The 21279-nt window shown below is 40.2% G+C and overlaps 1 protein-coding gene across 1 annotated transcript; it reads right to left on the reverse strand.

Annotated features, from left to right (window-relative positions):
- Positions 1-42: 42 nt before the first annotated feature.
- Positions 43-16690, reverse strand: SMC1 (structural maintenance of chromosomes 1). The gene is made up of 27 exons (XM_028183921.2): positions 16410-16690; positions 15970-16090; positions 15440-15539; positions 14788-14936; positions 14306-14474; positions 13793-14005; positions 13061-13309; positions 12211-12369; positions 11934-12041; positions 11353-11514; positions 10740-10868; positions 9621-9703; positions 8668-8842; positions 8069-8191; positions 7839-7970; positions 7234-7299; positions 6551-6684; positions 5486-5607; positions 5237-5418; positions 5043-5165; positions 4709-4818; positions 4357-4501; positions 4062-4166; positions 2910-2984; positions 992-1170; positions 290-467; positions 43-215 (listed from the first exon to the last, which is right to left on the reverse strand). Exons 1-27 carry the CDS (start codon positions 16519-16521, stop codon positions 156-158), a joined length of 3663 nt encoding a protein of 1220 aa, XP_028039722.2. The 5' UTR covers positions 16522-16690; the 3' UTR covers positions 43-155.
- Positions 16691-21279: the final 4589 nt, after the last annotated feature.

Genomic DNA, 21279 nt, shown 5'->3' on the forward strand with positions numbered 1-21279 from the left:
GTAAGGTTAGTGAGGATATCTTTTTCAATAAAACAAAGAATGTATCATCCAAAATATAATAAGATATGTAATCAAGTCCTATATTAATTAACGTCACAACTGAAATTAAAATCTTAAAGGAATGAGAATATAAAGAGCTTGTTCCGTTTCTTGAACTAATCCGCGTAGTTCTCCAGGCTGAGGGTGATGACGTCACTCACGAGGCAGTCCGCCGGCTGCGGACAAACAAACATTAAGTCACATTGCTGTAGCCCATGGTCTTCGCGCCCGGGGACACCGTCACACGTACCTCCGAGCAGATGCCGACCAGCGCATCGGCGCACCCGTAGAACTCCTCCTTGAGCGAGATGACGATGGTCTGCAGACAGCCCTTCTTGGAGCGGATGTAGGAGGCGACCTTTCCTATGTTGGTGTTGTCCAGGGCCGCGTCTATCTCGTCCAGCAGGAAGAACGGCGCCGGCTGGTAGCTGCGGGACCGCACATAAAGGAATAAAACATTGTTACTTCAATCTGTATATTAATACGTAAAGCAAAAACCTTGTACCCCTTTTTACGAAAATTGCGCGGACGGAGGAGTATGAAACTTTCCAGACTTATAGAGAATATAGAGAAGGAGTGCACAATGCTAATATTTTTTAAAAACAATGCATAAAAGATACATTAAATCAATAAAGAAAACATTACACACTCTACCATATATTTGACACACACATAATAATATTATGTATATATACTCTTTGCTTATTGTCAAACTTTAGTCATTTGTCAAATTGAAAACAGATTAATATTGTTTATCTTTAGTATTATTTGTCTATAGTGTAGTCTTGGCGAAATCTGTGATTATATAAGTATGATAGTTTTTGACAATAGAACCATAATAATGTTCAAACTTATAATTTCAATTAATTATAGTCGAATTTCGACAACTGCGGGACTACTAGTTGTAATTAAAATTGAAAAGAATGTACGTGGTGCGGGGTGCCGTGCGGACCTGTGGATGGCGAAGAGCAGCGCCAGCGCGGCCACCGTCTTCTCCCCGCCGGAGAGGTTGGACATGGGCTGGAAGCGCTTCCCGGGGGCCACGCAGTTGTAGTTGATGCCGTCCAGGTACGGCTCCTCGGGGTTCTCGGGCCCCAGGAACGCCTGCGCCGACTGGTTCATCGCCAGCGCCTGCAACAGCGGGCCGTCACCTCCACCTCACCGACAACAGTGACAACAGCTTCGATCAATAATATTACTAGATTCGCGATTAGCGCTTCAAAAACGGCCCGAAAAATAAGACCACAAATAAATTTGTGGTCTTATTTCAAATTAGTATGGTCCAATCATAGCCAACACTAAGACGTCAAAACGCTGCAATGCGCGTTCAAAAACTGAGTAAAAAACCACCGTAACACCAAGGTTTTGGAAGGAATATCTTTTTTTGGTAAATTTATATTATTAAGTGTTTTTCATAAAATAATAAACACAATTATATTGTAAATAAAACACAATTTACGAATATTGTGATTGTTTGGCCAATGTTTGCAACAAGGCACCAACTATTGTAACAAACATCACCTATTCTTGGACAGGGAATGCATAGAGTAGTTTTGTTATTTTATAATGTTATTTTTGTTTGTAGATTTCCTAGTAGCCCCTTGTCGCTGTGCACAATGGTTATATATTGTCGCGAAAGAAAGAGGAGAAGAAATATAGAACCCTTATAAAAATTCTAGAATTGTTCAATGGTGGTGGCAAATCAATGCAAAAAAGTATTAAAAAAACTTTATATGTATGTGTAAATATTTTAAGCGTATATGCTGAAAAGGATTTGTTTTCTGGGGGAAACGAACACAGCCATAAAATAAGCCTAAATTAAACTGATTATAGAAAAATTCATTGATATAAGATTACATTATATTTGTAAAAAAGAAACCGCTCATATAAAAATGACTTCTAAAAGACAGCTTTATAACAAACTGAATCTGTTTAAAGGTAATTAAACCTACATTATTGTTTTTATTACTTCTGTATAAAGAATACGTGGAAAACATGTTTCGTGTTTCCTTTCATATTTTTTTTACTTTATTCAATTTTATTTTTTATCACCTATTTGTTGTAATAGCGGCAATGTAAAATATTATCTACTCCTTTTTTGAATCGGTCAAAAATAGTTGCGACCATACAAAACAAACCTAAAACAAATATGTATATTCTGCAACTCTATGTCTTTCAATACTTACTGTGTTCTGAACATTGAAATGTAATACCAAGAACTACATCTAGTTCCACAATACAATAAGCACGAAATTTTAAACAAATATTTTTAACCTTATAAATTAGGCTTTAAGTATCATTTTAGAATAAATATCTTTGTACTGATGACTTTTTATGTTCAAGTGACATTTTAAATTTATTCCATAATATTCTTTTTCTGACGAAAGGACCTAAATACATATATTTTGCAATTGTAATTAAACTTTATGTTTAAGTATTAAGGTTTATAATAAACTGAAGTCGTTAACATTATTAAACTTTTTTCTAAGAAATGAAGATGTTTTCGTGTCTGCAAACGTGGCCACTGGAGCGTCTTATTTTTGTTCCTGATCCTTAATCTAGTACTATTATTGATCGAAGGACAACAGCGACAAAGTGTGCGAGTCTTCCAGAACGACTAGATAAGAACTCAGTGAGGAGACACTTTAACTACAAACAACATTTCATAAAATATATAACCACTATTATGTTTATCATCCCATAGTCGTCCACTGCTGGACACAGCCTCTCCACACTACGCACAGTCCATCCATCTCTGACCTCCCCTCGAAGGTCATTGCACTACATGGTCGGTCCTACGGCATGTCGTCCAGCTGCCACTGCGTCCAGGTGTCGGCGGGGGTGGGGGGCGGCGGGGGGCGCGGGTGTACCTTGTAGATGGCGTCGATCTCGTTGGCGACGTGCTCGAAGCAGTCCATGAACTTGTCGTGGCGCTCCTTCTTCACCTGCTCGCGAAACGATACAACACTTTACAAACAGTTCGTATAAAACATTTCATTTAGTATTTGAAAAAAATTCATCTAATCCAATTGGTGGCTAAAAATGTCTATGTTCATTCGAGCAGCGTCTACTCAAGGCCCGGGGTCACGGCGCAGTGCAGGACAAAAGAGTTTTGCTTTAACAGTCATTAACACTACAGAAAAAGGAAATGCAATTAAAAATCAAAAGAGAAGGTATCGCCGGTGAATAGTCGAGTTGTATCGCAACAACAGTTCAGCGGTTCATTATTATTAATTCAACTGCTGTATCGTTGGCAATTTCGGTAGACGCTTAACTTCACATTTACATTTGAAGAACGATTTGACCTTTGTGTTTTAGAATTATTAATTATCGCTCGTCTATTTTTTACTGAATTATTTTATGATTTTCACAAAATCAAATGTAAGATGAATCAGCGTTATGTAGGAAATGTTGATGTGAAGGCGACGTGCGCTCGCCCCGTCCGGCCCCGCACTAACACACTCTCTCGTTCACAATTAGTCTCCAGCCGGCGCCACTCCCGTCATATCTATGGTACGTGCGGGTACACTTATTACCGACTGGATTGTAAACTTGAATATTTTAAACATGTTTGTTGTTATCCCCATGAACGTATCCAGTGGTATAAAGATAAGTTATGAATGCAACTACTTCCAACGAAAAATTAGTGATTTGGGCCAGCAATGTATAACAAAATCTTAATCTATCTATCTATCTATCTAAATATATAAAAATGAATTGCTGTTCGTTAGTCTCGCTAAAACTCGAGAACGGCTGGACCGATTTGGCTAATTTTGGTCTTGAATTATTTGTGGAAGTCCAGAGAAGGTTTAAAAGGTAGATAAATATAAAAATGCTCGGAATTAAATAAAAATAACAATTTTGTTTTTCTTTTGATGTGTCCCCGCCGGACGCATTCCTTTTGTTTGTTTTAAGTTTATTTTATACAAAAGTTTATGTCTTTTATTTATCGATTGAGGCACTACGAAGTCTGCCGGGTCAGCTAGTATACACTAAAAATAAATGGAGATAAAAAAACGCACCTTCTCGAAGGCGAGCTTGGCGCGGTGCGCGCGCTTCCTCGCCGCCACGAAGGCCTCGTTGGTCGCGTTCACCTTCTCCCGCACCTCCGTCAGCTTCTGCATGGCCTGGGGACACACGCGGTGCTGGTTACTGCCGCCGACCCAGCCCCGGTGCTGCGCTCCGGTTTGAGGGGCGGGGCTGCCGTCGTACTGCACGGTTGAGACTCCAACCCGACCCAAGGTATCTATGGTCTATGGGTCTCTGAGTGACCACTTAACGCAGGGTGGACGTGAGTTGTACAGAGTCGTGGTGTACCCGCATGTTGGGCGCCTGGATCTTGTCGACGGTCGTCTGCAGGGAGTTGATCGCCTTCTGCAGCTTGTCCGCGCGGCGCCGGACCTCGTCGGCCTCCTCCAGGTCGCGCAGGCTGTCCGACAGCATGCTGTAGTCCACACGAATCCTGAAAGCATCGGGCCACGTTATCGACACTAATGACCGCTAGTTTTTTGCAGACCAGGGTTAGCCGGTCCGCCTCCGCTTTGAAACACAACTTTCAAAATGTTGTTTGCATGCAATGTAAGTTAAAATATATTGACGCGCGGGGTCACCGACCTCGCAGAGTACCTTCGGAGTACATTGCGGGTTGATAGAATCAAATCCAAAGTACCTGGATTCCTTCCTGTACTGCTGCGTGGTGGACATGGAGGAGGGGTCGGACTCCGTGTCGGCCGTGTCGTCTAGGCTACCCTCCAATAAGGGTATTATTATGTCATCGATCTAAAAAAAGGTTTGTGTGAATTTTAATATAGTTTGAATTGTACCAAGGTCATATGAATATATTTAAAAGTATTTGTAATTGAAACTCGTGTTTATCATAAACAAATGCCCATTCATCTCCAGCGGGCGCCAGGACATTGGAACTAGCAATCAGAAGTGCGATTTTTTTAAATGTAAGATTCTATTGAAATCCTAATTATTAGCGGGGTGCGAGGGGCGGGTACCTTGCACTGCCGAAGTATGTTGTGTCGCTCGCTGCGCTTGCTCTCGATGCGCGCCTCGATGCTGGCCATCTGCTTCTGGACGCTCTGGATGTCCTTCTGGATGCTGGACACCTCTTTCCGCGCCTGCAATATAGTAGAGTGCATTGCCGCGTGCGGTGGGGTCCGGGCCGCAGCTTGCACCGGCGAGGCAGTACCTTGTTGACGTCCTCCTCCGCCTTCTCGAGGTGCGTGCGCGCGGCGGCCCGGTCCGCCTTGAGCGTGTCGGCGCGGCGCAGCTCGTGGTCGATGTCGGCGCGCTGCTTGGCCTCCGCCTGGCGCCCGCCCTCCAGCTCGTCCTCGGCGTCCTGCACCGCGCGCTCCCACCGCGTCACGTTCTCTGGGGGGGGGGACGGGTGTGTTAGGGGGGGTCGCTTCGGGGACCGGGAGGTCGGGGTCATACGTACTCTGCGTGTCCCGGGATCGCTCGAACTCCAGGTTGGAGGCGACCCTGTCGATTTGCGCTTCAAACTCCATCCGCCGCTTAGCGCGCTCCTGCTGGGCGCGCAGCTCGCGCTCCTCGTACTGTCTGCGGACGCAAGCAGCAGAATGGGCCGATCATTACTGCACTGAACAGTACGGAGCACTTTGCTGTAGAGGAGGGAGGGTCGCCCAGCCCCGCCCGCAGAGCCTACTCTTCAAACATAACGTCCTGTCTACGTAAGGCAGTATTGATGTTTAATACTCATTTGGAGGCGACAGGACATACGACTTAGGACAGGTATACTATCTTTGAAATTGAAATACATAACCAACTTATGACAGGAAAAACCACGATTAGGTTATTTTAATTATATATTTTTAGTTTTCATGAGATCTAAACATAGTTAAAACTATTATTACAATTGAATGTTAGCTATCGTCTAATTTTTAATAAAAATAATTTCTCGATAGTTAAGTAATATTGTAATGTCAACCGTTGGTCGATATAATCATTCGATCGAAAGATCAATAGAAATATTGTATTACGCGAGACCAAACTATAAACTTATTTATAATTATATTGTATTGTTGCCCGGTTGTACCCGGTTTAATGGAAGAGTTCTTGACAGTAAAGTTTTGTGCCGTGAATGTTAAACTATTTTTTTATTTACGTTTTACAAAATGTACACGGCGCGCAATGTAACACAAACACAGATAGAGTGGTCGGACGGTACCATTAGCCACCTTTGTCTAAGTACAAATTAATTTGACTACTTCAACTAGTCAGTGCTCGTCCGACCTCGTGTACCCCGGCGCAGTCGCCTCACTACACACAAGAGAAGTACACCGTTTGGGGAGCGATCGAGGAGGTAACGCTGTTTCGTCTCTGCGTATTTTTTAATGGCCTAGATCATAAATCCGTTTCATCCCCAGCCCGACTCGACTGTCCGCTCTGCGGGGAAGCTGCGTGGCGGGCGAAGGGTGGGGGTGGGGGGTCGAGTGGGGGGGCGCGTGGGGGGCCGCGTGGGGGGCAGGGGGCGGGTACGCACCGGATGTTGGCGACGCCGATGTCCCGACAGAACGCCTTGAACACGACGTCCTCCACGTTGTTCATGTTCTCCTTCACCTCCTGGATCTTGGCGTCGCGCAGCCGGATGGTGCGCTCGATCTCCTCGATCTGAGGCTGCGCGCAAACACTAACGATTAGCTTACGGTCAACTTTCACGAGGATGACCGTATTGTTTGAGCTATAATAATTTAATTTTTTTATAAACATTCAAAGTTAATTTTATTTTAATTTACAAGAAAAAGACTTAAATCTATATAAAAAATCTATAAACATTAACATGTTAAAACGAAGAGCACCCTGTATCCAATATTGATGCCCGTGTTCAAGTCCGCCATACATATTTATTAGACGGCATTATTTCAGTATTTACTTGTATTGTCATTGTGAGTGACGCCATCTGTCGTCACATAGCAGAAGTGAATACCAAAAGGACTAGTACTATCGGAATGTTCTGGAAATTTTTAGACATGCCGTGTCCCTTACACAACGTGAAGCCGTCAGTGGCAGCCCTACTCGAAGGGACAACCTGAAGTGAATTATGATATTGAAAATTACCTTAAGGGTCGTAAGTCATTAAATAGGGTCTGAATTAAAGCTCAATTTATAATTCTATAGGTATTATAAATAATGAAATGTAAAGTATCATATAATTTGTGATCTCACCCCAAAAGTTTCCATCTTTCGCTCCAGCTCAACGATCTCGGCATCCAACGTCTTAATTTGTTTTAACTGCAATTAGAAAGCCACATTACTTTTTACCGTAAGGAATGTGTGTGTGTGAATGAATGAATGAATGAATGAACCAGAGAGTGAATAAGTTAATTAAACATTAAACAACTGTTGATTAGGTCACTAACTTATTTACTGAAGAGAATCTATACTAATATTATAAAGCGGAAGAGTTTGTTTGTTTGAACACGCTAATCTCAAGAACTGGTCCGATTTGAAAAATTCTTTCAGTGTTAGATAGCCCATTTATTAAGGAAGGCTAAAGGCTAAAGACCAATACAAGTGGAGCACCAATAAAGAATGTTTGTAAATAGGGGTTTAAATAGCTTCCTTAACATTCTATAATTCAAAAATATTTTTACTTTCTTCTTCTTCGTAAATGGAGCGGGTGGTAAAATTTAGCGTTATGCCAAAGTAACTATTCCACGCGGACGGAGGCGCGGGCAAAAGCTTGTTATTAAATAACTGAACAATATGTATTTAATATGTTCTGCATGAAGACTCTCTGTAGCCAGGTAGTGAGGTGCGCGTAGACTCACGGTGGTGTCCCTGTCGGTGACGGCGTACTTGAGTCTGGACTCGAGCCCCCGGATCTGCGAGTCTACGGTGGTCAGCTCCGACTCCTTGCGGGACTTCTTCATCGACTCCCGGAGCTCTTCTGTTAGCTTCTCCTGGTAATTTCAACATAATAATATATTTATTTCTTGTTAACTTTGCTTCGAGCTGTGCAGCGAAGAACCGTACCATCGGTAACAAAAGATCAGTTTACCTTTTTAGCTTTAAGCTGTGAAAGATGCTTCTCGTCCCATCGTTTAGCTTTCCTCGCCAGATCCAACGAGCCTCCCGATATGATGCCAGACTTCTGGTAGAACGTGCCGTCCAGCGCCAGCGCCTGTGAACAGACACGTCCGGAGTGAGGAGCCGTGTGAGCCGGCCACTGGAGCCGCCTTGAGACATGAGGTCGAAGTTGAGTTGTATTGTGTAATGCTTTACTGGTGGTAGGACCTCTTGTGAGTCCGCGCGGGTAAGTACCATCAGCCTGCCTATTTCTGCCGTGAAGGAGTAATGTGTTTCGGTTTGAAGGGTGGGGCAGCCGTTGTAACTATACTTGAGACCTTAGAACTTATATCTCAAGATGGGTGGCGCATTTACGTCGTAGATGTCTATGGGTTCCACTAACCACTTAACACCAAGTGGGCTGTGAGCTCGTCCACCCATCTAAGCAATAAAAAAAAAGCTTGAGATATCACATCACAACCAGAACTCATGGTTGCTTCGTGGCACAAATAGGCAGAGCGGTCGCGTCCGTGCGGGCTCCCAGTAACTGTCGGACGAGTGCGTCGCTGTCCCGGGGCTCGTGCTACTAACATCGTATCTGCTGTTCTTGTTCCGGTCGAGGTCGTAGGCGACGCGCGACGCGTCCTCGGGGGTCTCGCAGACGAGCGCGTTGTTGGTGACGAAGAGCACGGCGCGGTGGATGGCGGCCGGCTCGAAGCGGAGCACGTCGAACAGCAGCTTCACGTTCTTGGGCTCCTTTATGTCTCTGCGAACACCACGACCACTCACACCGGTACACTTTTTTTTTAAGGAATTTTACGACCTGGTAACTAAGACCTTTAGGTCATGTCTTATTTTAATTTATATTCTTATTTTTATGAAAAATGATAACATAAAATTAAATGAAATGACATGAGATGATATGGGATGAAATATAATCTCAGTAAAATGGCGGTCGTTTACTGAGATTTTTTCGGTGGACTTTTTGGGAGGATCCCGAGAAGTAACGTCCTGCGGCTTTGTTTCATTTTCCCACGTTTGTGCACTTTCACAGATATTAAACAATTAATAAACCACCGTTAATACACATTTAAACCTGATGAAAAACTAAATTACTTCATTCCTCGCGTTCCCGCCAAAAAGTTTCACCGGGGTACAGCATCAGACTCGGGCCACAACGAACTAAGCTAATTGCAATGATGATGAAGATCGTCTTACGAAATGGCGCAAACTGAAGAAATGAACATGATATTTGACACGCCAATCGGTCTCCGCGTTTGGCATGACAGAGGAAAGTAACATCAAACAAAACAATTCGAAGCCTTGTGATTCCCGTAACGTCCCGTCCCAGGTCTTAAACGCACATCGGGGACCTAGGACACCGTGATGGACAAGTTCTGTATCCATGAACATTTCGTATACACTAATTAATGAAAATCATTACAATAATGTGGAGTGAGATCAATTAAAAATAATCTCCAAAATACTAAGCGCGTGGGGTTGGATTGATGGTTGTGTCACTTCCAGTAGATCTGCGCACTGACCTCAGTCTCTCCCGCAGCGGTTTGGCCTGTATGTAGTCCAGGGGGAGGAAAGTCTCCGGTTCCAGCATTCTTTCTTTCAGCACCTAAACCAAATAAAACAATTACAATCGTCTTATTATACAACTAGCGGCCCGCTCCGGCTCCGCTCGGGTCTTTAACAAAAATTTCAACTATTTTTGACGTTGTTTTATTTTTAAAAATAAAAGAACACTTATTGCGACATAACTATAATAGTTAAACATATGCTGTCGCGACACTTTTTGTAAATAATAATGTGTTCTACAAAGTCGTAGTACATTATTTTAGTTTATCATCAATAGTTTTCGCAGGGCACGCGATGTAAAGAATATTTTAGGTATTTTTTTACACCTTGGGTTACATTCTAGGAGTTTTAGTAAGGATACCTAATTTTTTTCAAAAAAGATTATAGCCTATGTCACTCGGGAATAGTGTAGCTTCCAAATAGAGAATTTTTGAAATCGGTTCAGTAGTTTCGGAGCCTATTCAATACAAACAAACAAACAAATCTTTACTCTTTATAATATTAGTATAGATGTACGTTAACAATGACACAAGTGCATCACTCATTCAGTGCAAGTGTCCTGCCCCGGCAAGCCCTGAGTGACTTGGCATACGTGCTTCATACTAACGACTCCCACTAAAATTGTTCAGTAAGCAAATATATACACTTGATTGGTCTCTGTGAGACAGTCCCATTGACAATCCCATTGTTACTCTGTTGCCGGAAATGTTAGACAACGTTACTTATGCTGGAGTATCAAAGCATAACATCACTGGATCAGTACAGGGCTTTTTTTTATTGCTTAGATTGGTGGACGAGCTCACAGCCCACCTGATGTTAAGTGATTACTGGAGCCCATAGACATCCACAACGTAAATGCGCCACCCAGCTTGAGATATAAGTTCTAGGGTCTCAATTATAGTTACAACGGCTGCCCCACCCTTCAAACCGAAACGCATTACTGCTTCACGGTAGAAATAAGCAGGGTGGTGGTACCTACCCGCGCGGACTCACAAGAGTTCCTACCACCAGTAAGCCACGAGTCTTACTGATGGAGCTACAGACACTCTGAATCACCACGTTTTCCTGAGACAAACCTGGATACACCTCCGGGCTGTCTTCTCGGTGTCCACCACGATAGCTTCCATGTACTTCCCGAGGACCTTGGTGATGGCCACGTTGTACCTCTTGTGGGTCGGCTGGCACATGTTGATCATTCTGTCGTACTGCGGAAATGTAATACATTCAAGCTGCAGCCGCGTCAAGTAGACGAGAGAGTGGATGTCAACTGAACCGAGAGCCGATTATTTAAGCAACGAATATGTCGGCGCCCGCGGTGGCTGAGCGGCAGTTTCGACATCATTAGTATTCGGTTGAACTTAGTTTATTGCAATAAAAGTCAATAAAACCTCTTGAATAATAATTATTGAAACTCTCAACAAATAATTTTCACAATGACAGGGTAAACTGACAATTTCGTTTCAACTGACTGACTGACACGACTCTGTCCACGTACCGCCATTTTATACTCCGGCGTTACGGCGTCTACCCTATATTTTTGTGATATTTATCAAAACAACATTTTATCTTTTAAAATAATAATCAAAACAATGTCTTAATATTACTAGTCGTTATCCACGACAAATATTTTGAAAGTGGAGCACACACACTACAAGGGTTTGTACTGTAATGAGGCGCGTTGCTACTCACAACCCCGGGGATGTCTCGCTTGAAGCTCTCGACGATCTCCTGCTTCTTCCTGCGGCGCGCCTCCTCGTGCTTGTCCACGCGCGCGTCGCCCAGCTGCGCCGCCACGTCCTCCAGCTGCGTCTGCAGGCTGGCGGCCCGCCCGCGGCACGAACCCACGTCCGCCTGGAACACACTCATACTAGCATCCTGGCCATCTCTGCCACAAGGCGGCTTAGTCCTGAAGTCCGTGGACGACGGTAACCACTCACCATCATGGGAGCCGTATGTCATCTGCATATAAGGGCAATAAAAAAACAGCAGTCCCACGCTCAATTTTTTTTATAACGATTTTGGGAATTATTGATGGTAAGTCATGAGAATGCCGTCGCTCATGACAGTCATGATGGTAAGACATACAGCTGAGGAATCTGCTTAAGCCTTACACTAGTTTGAAATATAGAATAACCATGATGTTATTGAAATCTTTGCCTCAAAGTGGGCATCAGCATTGGAATGTCTCTGGATAACCACTCAACACAAGATGGTACCAACAGAGGCAATAGAGAATGACTTTAATCGATTTAGGACAACATCTAGTTTACCTGCAACTCAGCTCGTAGCCTCCTCTGTTCCTCAAGAGCCTGTTCCGAACTCTTGATGTGTTCATTTAGTTTGTCCACTCTCTTCACAGCTTCGTTTCTCTCGTGCCCCTGGATTACCAAACAACATTACACACACATCATCATCAACATCATCATCAGCCTATAGTAGTCCACTGCTGGACATAGGCCTCTCCAATTGCTCGCCACTGAGCACGATCCTTGGCTTCTCTCATCCAGCACAAATATATAAAAAAAATGTGAAAATATGGCACAATACCTTCTGCCGATGCTTGTTTTCCAGCTCTCCCTTCTTCCTCAGCTCATTGTCCAGACGATCCTGGTCTGCCTTCTGTTCCCTATTCACGGAATCCAGTTCCTGGAGGTAGCGAGCTGCTTGACGGGATGCTTCCATCTTCAGCTCTTCATATTCACGGATCTACTCAAATGATTTATAAAAAAATTAATAGTTTGTTTGTTATGTGAATCGGTTACAGTTGAAATCAAGCTCAATATGCTTTCATTATTATCTTGAGTTGAAGTCAAATCTTAATTCTATTTCCTTTGGCTTTCCTTCCAACTGGGATCGTTATTGCAATTGGATTAGGCGGGTTGGTGATCACAAAGCATGTGGAAACTCATTAATGCAAAGAATGAATCTGAAGAATGAGACTAATTCAGATTCTGAAGTCATTGTGGCCTAAAGGATAAGACTCCGGTGCATTCGTGTTGAGCGATGCACCGGTATTCGAATCCCAGGCGGGTACCAATTTTTCTAATGAAATACGTACTCAACAAATGTTCACGATTGACTTCCACGGTGAAGGAATAACATCGTGTAATAAAAATCAAACCCGCAAAATTATAATTTCCGTCTCAGGTGGTCAAGGATCTCTTGAGTCCGCACGTAGGTAGTAGGTAGGTACGTGGTAGGTACCACCGCCCTGCCTATTTCTACCGTGATATAGTAATGCGTTTCGGTTTGAAGGGTGAGGCAGCCGTTGTAAATATGCTGAGACCTTAGAACTCATACCTCAAGGTGGGTGGCCGCATTTACGTTGTAGATGTCTATGGGCTCCAGTAACCATTAAAGCAATAAATAAAAAGAAGTTTACACGAAATAACCAAACCTGGGCCTCCTCCAAATGTACATCAGCCTTCCCACTGTGACCGGTACCACTAGCTGTTTCCCATGTTGCCTTTTGCTGCTCCAAGGTTCTAAGCTCCTCCTCCAAAGTTCTGATGTCATCCTGATGAGCCTCATGAGCTTTCCGCGCTTGTTCTAATGTCTTTTGAGCACTTTCAAGCTTCTTCTGGGTGTGAGTGACTCGTTCTTTTGCTTTTATGAAGGTTGGTCGTTTTTTTGAAATCTCTGCTTCCTAAAATACACATGGAAAGTATTGAAGTTTATTTCTAGGAAACATACTTCAGCTTTTGCAGTATTGTATCGAATCAAATCGAAATCATAATCGACTATAGAGACAATGGTTTCTAATTTTTGGCATGATAAAAAGCTTTAAACTAATTGCGATTTATATTTTTGGCAGAATTTAATGGCTTGGCAATGCCACAGTAACATCTCACCATCGGGTGAGCTTACATCGGTATACTTCTCTTTAATGATGTTACATCAATCTTATATTTAATTTTTTATTGCCTTTGTAGCCAGCTGAGCGAGCATACTTTTACTGTTATACCAATCAAAACAAACAATATCATATATTTAATTGACGACAATGAATGGTTCAATAAATTCATTAAATACCTTATCACCCAATTTACTTAAATTACCTTCTTCTCTTGAGGTGGATGAATAAAAAATTACTGTTTTGACATAAAATAGATCAATAATCCTCACTCACCACTTCCCTAATGTCCTGTTCAATCTTTGCGAGCTCTCTCTGTACGCTTCCGGCTTCTTTTTTCTTTTCCTTTAAGGCTTCTTCAGCCTTCTGTCTTTTCTTCTCAATTTTTGCTAATTCTTGTTGTTTGTGTTGCAAATCTTCTTCATTAGCCTGAATCTCCCTCTCGTTGTGATACAGATGGAAAAGTTGAAGTTCCACTTTTTGCTCTTGCTTAAATGGTAAAATATTTATTTTTATAATTATTTTTTTGTATGTCAATGGTGTGAATGAGGGCGTGAGTGCTTTAATGATCAAAGTGAACCATGTGAATGAGTCTTGGGTGAGTCTGGAGTAAACTAGTGGAGATAAAACTGGTGAATTTTGCTCCAGTTAGAGGGATACAAATATAAACTGAAGAGGTTGGTATAATTATAGTTTAATTCATTGCTGTTTTCATTAAAATATACTCACAAACATGATTGCAATGCTTCCACATTTTTGTAATATGTAGTTTAATAGTTTAATTCTCACCAATTCTTGCTTAAGCCTTGTGTATTTCTCTGCTTCTTCCTTCTCAAACTTTGCTTCTTTCCTCTCAGCTGCCACTCCCTTCTTTTTCTGATAGGAGAATTGAGCCTCCTCATCAGCTCGGTTTACTTCAGCACGGCAAGCTTCATACTGTTCCTTTAACACTCCAGACCTACATATTAAATATCATATGTAAGTAAATAAAACATATACTGCTACTAGTTTAGAGGATGCAGAATTTACTGTACGGTCGGGTGGTACCATTGGATGGTAGTATGCAATTTTAATTTCCTCTAATTGTATTGTTTGATTTGAGTGAGGGAGCAAATAAGTTTGGATTTACATAGTGTAGAGCACATTATATTATTGAAACTTTGATTAAAACTATGTCTTTTAGGTAATCTTTTATCTATTGTAAAAGACTAATGAAGTTTGTGATATAAATTACGATCATGATGGTGACAACACTTAGAAAAATATGTTACCCGCTGATCTCCTCAAACAGAGTAGTCCTTTCTTTAGGATTCTTCATGGCAATGCTCTCGACGGCACCCTGGAAGACTAGGAAGTTCTTGGCTTTCACATTGATGCCCAATTTCTCTAGTTCACCAAGATAGTTACTTACTGATACAGACTGTTAAAAAAAGGATTCATTTATTTCATACACATAGCACATCTAATCAGATGTGAATATACTGTACATATGGGAGTGCTGGTATGCCTGAACATGAAGTTGCTTTGCAATAAAAAGCCAATCAGGTGATGTCCATAACCTATGATTTCATATTACAAAGAGAGCTTCACTTCAGATTAGTTTCATCATCTTTTTTTAGGCTAAATAAGGCTAAGGCACAGGCTCAGGACTTATCTAGTATGAAGTATCTAGAAATCATATTCATCACAACCATTCTGGTTTACCATTGCTTTACTCATAGACATAAAGTTAAAGTCATATTATAGGGCCCCCTTTCAAATGAGAGAGCATGGCTGCTTTGTGGCAAAAATAAGCAATGAGAAGATAGATACACGGTGGTCCACCCTTCCTTCACCTGCATTCTATGGGGTAGACCACCAATAAAACTTGTTATTCAACTTAACATAAAACAGGAATTTGTTACAAAAATCACAATCTTTTACCTGGCCATCAATTTTATGTTCAGACGATTGTCCAATCACTGATCTCTGGAAATGTTTCTCAGTCATGTCTTCCAGAACAAACGTTGCCGTAACCGATGCACTGGAATAAATTCATGGTTAAATGGATCAAGGAGTCTACAAGGCCGTTAACATTTTTAACTATACTGAGACTTTGGAACTGATGTCTCAAGGTGGGTGGCAGCATTTACGTTGTAGATGTCTATGGGCTCTGGTAACCACTTCACACTAGGTGGGCCGTGTGCTCGTCACCCACCTAAGCAATGAAAAAAGAAAAACTAACCTATATCGAGAAATCAATTATTATTCAGAGTAGTTGGTAGTCTTTTTATAAATTGTGATTTATTAATTGAAAATGATTAAATTAAAAAAATTCATGGTTATAATTGTTCATACAACACAGAAGTCTACCGCACAAGTTTGGTTTAAAATAATTATTCTAAAAAAAAAATTTTTAACATTTTGAAAAAAATATACAATGATCTTGTTATAAAGTGGAAAGAAGAATTCACCTTCGAGAAACAGGTTTGTTGATTGAAGCACCATGGATCAAGTCACTCAACCTCTTCACACGCAACAATGATGTCTTCTCACCCATCACAAAGCTCACAGCGTCCATGAAGTTGGACTTTCCTTTTAAGAAATGTAAATTTTAAGTTATTTGTTATAACAGTGGTCTAATGGATTTTTTTTTTACAATTTCACAAAAAAGCAGTATTAACAAAGAAGTTCCCTCGTAATTGTTTTTAGCAAAGCAGGAAACTTGTTCTTTTAATTGGTTACAATACTACTATTCATAGAGCACCTCTGTTTATTGGAAAAGCGAGGGAAACGTTTTGATTTGTTGAAAATGAAATCGGTGTTCGCTCTACAGCATGAAAATAAGAATATTAAGAAACGGTTAAAAGATAGACTATGGGAAAAATGTAAGGTTTTCTTAGGTCATTAGTACCTGATCCATTAGGGCCAACAACAGCGGTAAAAGACTTCAAAGGACCTATGCGGTGATGTCCTCTATAGGTCTTGAAATTTTCCATATCGATATATTTAAGAAACGCAGGCATCTTGATTAAGACAAACTCCCATGCAATACTGTAATGCTTTTAATTCACAACACAAATTAACAAGCGCCAAACATAATCACGAATTGTTTGTACAAATGTCAAAGTGAAACTCAATTTGACACTAGCTTATTTGACAGTATTAGTTTTCCATTTTTCCAACATGAACAGCGAGGGTATCACACAATACAGCGTAATTTTTACATAATATATTTCTCATTTAAATGAAAGTGAATATTATGTAGTGAAAAATGATTTGAATGAAATGAAATGAAGTTGATTTATTTGAAATCGTAATCAATTGGGATGATATTAAGTGAAACTAGATAATGTGAATAAGTTCTCAATAAAATGGTGGCTATTTTATAAGACTGCAGTAAACTTTTTGGAAGAACCCAAAAGCCTTGTTCAGTAACGTCCAGCAGCTTTTCGGTTCTGTTTCATTTTCTAACATTTATGCACTAAGCAAATAATAAACCACCGCTATTACACGTTTAAACCTGAAGAAACCCGACATTAACAAAATAAAACAATTGCCACAGCTTTGCTTTTCGCGTTCCTGCCAAAAAAGGACTGCACGAACGTTTTATTGAGTAATAAAACATTAAAAAGATATCGACTCATCCGCAGAATATAGTCCTATCTGTAGGATTGATAGTTTTCAGTAGAGGTTAAAGAAGTTGTTGACTTGTGTAACTTTTAAACGGTGCGACTTGTTGTTTAGATTTTTTGGTATGTTGTTACTACGTCTCAGCTTTGTTAAATACTATGTAGTTTATAACTGTTATTCTTTTATTTCTGGAGATAGTGAGTTCTATATTAACATAAGACGTTTTATGGCAAAACAGCGAGGGTCCTTAGTGAACGTTACACGTTGTTTTATGGACACATGTAAATTAAATGACGTTCTATATTAACATGAGTCGGTTTTCTTTGGAATTACTAACTACTAATGAGTCCTACGTAAATAACAACCTTGAAATATTTAAACATAACGTTCCTCATATCATCACTGCCCTCCTATATAACTAAATAAAAAAGATAGTAATTATTTAAAATCGTTTATTAAGTGAAAAAATCTCAAAACTGGTATAAAGAATCATCATAAACAGCAACCATAACACTAAAAATTACAAAAAAACTTACAGGTTCATGTATCAATTAGAACATTGCAGGACGCAGACGCGGACGAAGATAATAAAACTAATTTTTTTTATAATAACAACATTAAAATCAGCAGTATCAAAGTTTTTTTTTATTGCTTAGATGGGTGGACGAACTCACAGCCCACCTGGTGTTAATTGATGACTGGAGCCCATAGACATCTACAACGTAAATGCGCCACCCACCTTGAGATATATCTCAACGGCTGCCCCACCCTTCAAACCGAAACGCATTACTGTTTCACGACAGTAATAGGCGGGGTGGTGGTACCTACCCGTGCGGACTCACAAGAGGTCCTACCAGCAGTAAACTATCTACTCACTAATCATAGAACTAATCTACTAATCACTAATCTATAATAATCAGCCTTCATAATTAATCAATCAGTCTTACATAGTAACCTAGACTTATAACTGGTGCACATACTTAATAGCAATGAAATGGCATGTAGACAAACATAAAATATTATAATTAACATTGCTTCGCTAAATTAGTAGGAAGAATTCAGCTCTAAAAAGAGGAAGCAGACACTAGATAAAATTATTCCGATAGATTATCATTCGATTCTTCAGAAGCAGTAACAGTTATGTGATGTGGCAAAGAGTTAAAGTATGGAGTTCCTCTAAGGGAATAAGTTCTGAGCGGCACATATCCATTAAATCTTTATACTTTGCAGTAGGAATCATAATAGGTCCAGAATATGCAGCTTTTAGTTCAGCTTGTACCTAGTTCCTCGTATTACTACGAATTACTAAAATATCATAATCAGGTTGAGTTAGATCATATTTCAAAAACAAATTTGTTGGGATGTTATTCCAGTTAATCTTCTTGCCCTTAATGTCTTTGATCCAAACCTTATTATTAACAAGACTTTTAAAGTCGAATACGTCATTCTGGGTTACGTTTCGAACAACATAGGGTTCTCCTTCATTCTTGGCCCATCTTACTAATAAACGCCATTAATGAGGGGTATATATAGTTTTGGTTTGAGAAGCTCTCTTGATGACAGAGTGGATACTGTCCCCCTTATTTTGGGTATGCTCTTTCTGTAAAAACCGGTGTGTAATGTATATGTTGAACTTTTTTGCGGCATAAACGTATAATGAATATACAAAGCGATTACAATTTTGGCCAGCACAATTGTCTGACCAAAAGCGGAACTCCTTGGTCCCTTGTTCAACATTAGTCTGTATAAAATTTAAGAGGCAACTGCTTACCTCGTTTGCTCCACGTTTTTCCACAGATTCATCCCACAAATAGCAAATGGCCTTCTTTTTACCCATATCCAAAACCGTTAAGTTAAAAGAAGAAAGCTTTCTGTTATAGTAAAATATATTTATATTGCTTAGAGGTCACTGTAAAACTTTTCAAAATCAAACAGCAGTAACCATGTTTCCGTTTGACTCCTCAGCATCTTTTTTATCTAGGCTTTTTAAATGCCCTGCCTTCTTATTTGTCTGGTGTTATTGAAAAGCTTCTTTCTCTTGGTCAGTTGGATTTTTATTCAGTCGAAAAACGTGACATTCCTCGCACTAATACTTTTTGGGAGTATGAAAACCTAGATTGAAGTTTGAGTTGACAATGTCACGATATTGGCGTTCTTTTATGGCTTTAGTGTTGTATTTTTCAGGGTCATGATACATGATTAGGGCAGAATACGGTGTTGCAGATCGAATGGATATTAGTAGGAGATTGCATGAGTGCTGGTACTGACAGTTCCAAATTGAACGGAGTACATCTGTGGTGATCTAATAAATCTTCAAGCTGTATATGTGGCAAATTTTCGTAACTTAAAGGCACTTTCAAAGAAAATATACTAGGTTGGTTGCTGTAAGCATCCAAGGCAGATACATCAGGCACGAGATTAGGTACTGAGCTGTCGCAGGTAATTTCCTTGGTCCCACTATCTTCATCTAGCATTTTTTCAATACATCATCTAGTTCCTGACTGATTTCTACTGGTCCAGGAGGCAAAGGTGACGTTTGTATGTCTTACAGGTATCATCATCATTTATAAGAGAAAATTTAAAAAAACTCATATTTTTATGACAGTTTATAAAATACTATTTATATTTATGTGTTTTGCAAAACAATTTAATTATACAGAAATAATTAAACAAAATTTAAATAATAAATCGTTATATTTAACAACTTTTTTACACGATTAACGTCCTAACTGATTTCATTATCCCAGCAACAACGTCTCATCTTACTAACGAACCAACAAATCGCGTCACAGAGTTCGTAAAAAAATGTCCCATATTCACATAGAACGCTTAGAGGTTCAATAGTGTTCGTAAAATATCGTCCTAATATTTCATAACGCTTTTATTTTTAACAGTTAATTATTATAGAAATATTGATTACTCCTGTGAATATGCATTACGCCAATTGTGTTTTTGCATTAAAAATGCGTTTCGTTACCTATTCGTCAAAAAACGTCTTATAAAAACATCGGTCGACTACAAGCACTTATTGAAACAAAAAAGCAATATAGATAATATTTTTTAATTTAGAATTTAATAGCGTGTGAATTATGAAATAATACAACTGAAAAGTTGGCAACTTAATATTATTTACATTTTTCTCCACATGAACAGCGGCTACATTAGAAAATGATGAACTAAGGTCAGGGTCTTCTGTATCAGCCTTAAGCATATTCAACATTTTCCGTGATCGTGACATGTCTAAAAATATCTTTTATCGAGCAAAATACGTGTTACATTATTAATTTAAAGTCAAACAGTAAAAACCTAAGCGCTTGACACAAAGACGCCTTCTCTCCAACAAGTCCAACGAACAGCGGCCGGACTGACGAACGAACAGTGCGACCGCTCCGTGCGGGACGGCGCTTGATCACTCCGTACGTTTTTATGCGGAGCTAACGACAGATAGAACGTTATTCAATTATATATTTCCGAAACTAAATGAGATACAAAAATTCCAAAAACACACGTCCGTAGAGTTCGTATCCCTTATTTCGCCTAGCTATATAACTCGTTTTTGCTCTATGATCACATCGGACTTTGTTCTGCGGATGAGTCGATATATTGCAAGACACTGGCATATATTGCTGAGATCATGGACTGATTGCCATAAAATATACATTTTGTAGATAGACTTATTCTAAATAATAAAATGTATTAAAAATTAATAGATATGTATTTTGACGCCTATAATTCCATATAACGCCTATAACGCCATATCTTCCGTATCATCAACTCAACTACAACAGCATCGTATACTAAAAGCGATTTTTTTTTATTACTTAGATGGGTGTACAACCTCACAGCCCACCTGGTGTTAACTGGTTACTGGAGTCCATAGACATCTACAACGTAAATGCGCCACCCACCTTGAAATATATAAGTTCTAAGGTATCAGTATAGTTATGACGGCTGCCCCACCCTTCAAACCGAAATGCATTACTGCTTTACGGCAGAAATAGACAGGGTGGTGGTATTTACCCGCGCAGACTCACAAGAGGTTCTACCCCCAGTAATAAATACTACTCGACCGAGAATCAAAAACGAAGATTATTTGGCGGTAACGTGAACGTTGTTGTGAAGTTTAGCATAGATAACACCTCAAAAATAAT

This window comes from Bombyx mandarina, chromosome 08 (assembly GCF_030267445.1).
Source record: "Bombyx mandarina strain Sakado chromosome 08, ASM3026744v2".
NCBI lineage: Eukaryota > Metazoa > Arthropoda > Insecta > Lepidoptera > Bombycidae > Bombyx > Bombyx mandarina.

Bases quoted from the DNA above. Each gene is read 5' to 3' on its own strand.
- SMC1 (XM_028183921.2), bottom strand. From the start codon at position 16,521: ATGCCTGCGTTTCTTAAATATATCGATATGGAAAATTTCAAGACCTAT. The intron at 7,300-7,838 runs GTGAGTCTACGC...TTCTAATTGCAG, and splicing joins TCACCGACAGGGACACCACC to TTAAAACAAATTAAGACGTT. The intron at 5,608-6,550 runs GTGCGTACCCGC...TTGCGTCCGCAG, and splicing joins ATCGGCGTCGCCAACATCCG to ACAGTACGAGGAGCGCGAGC.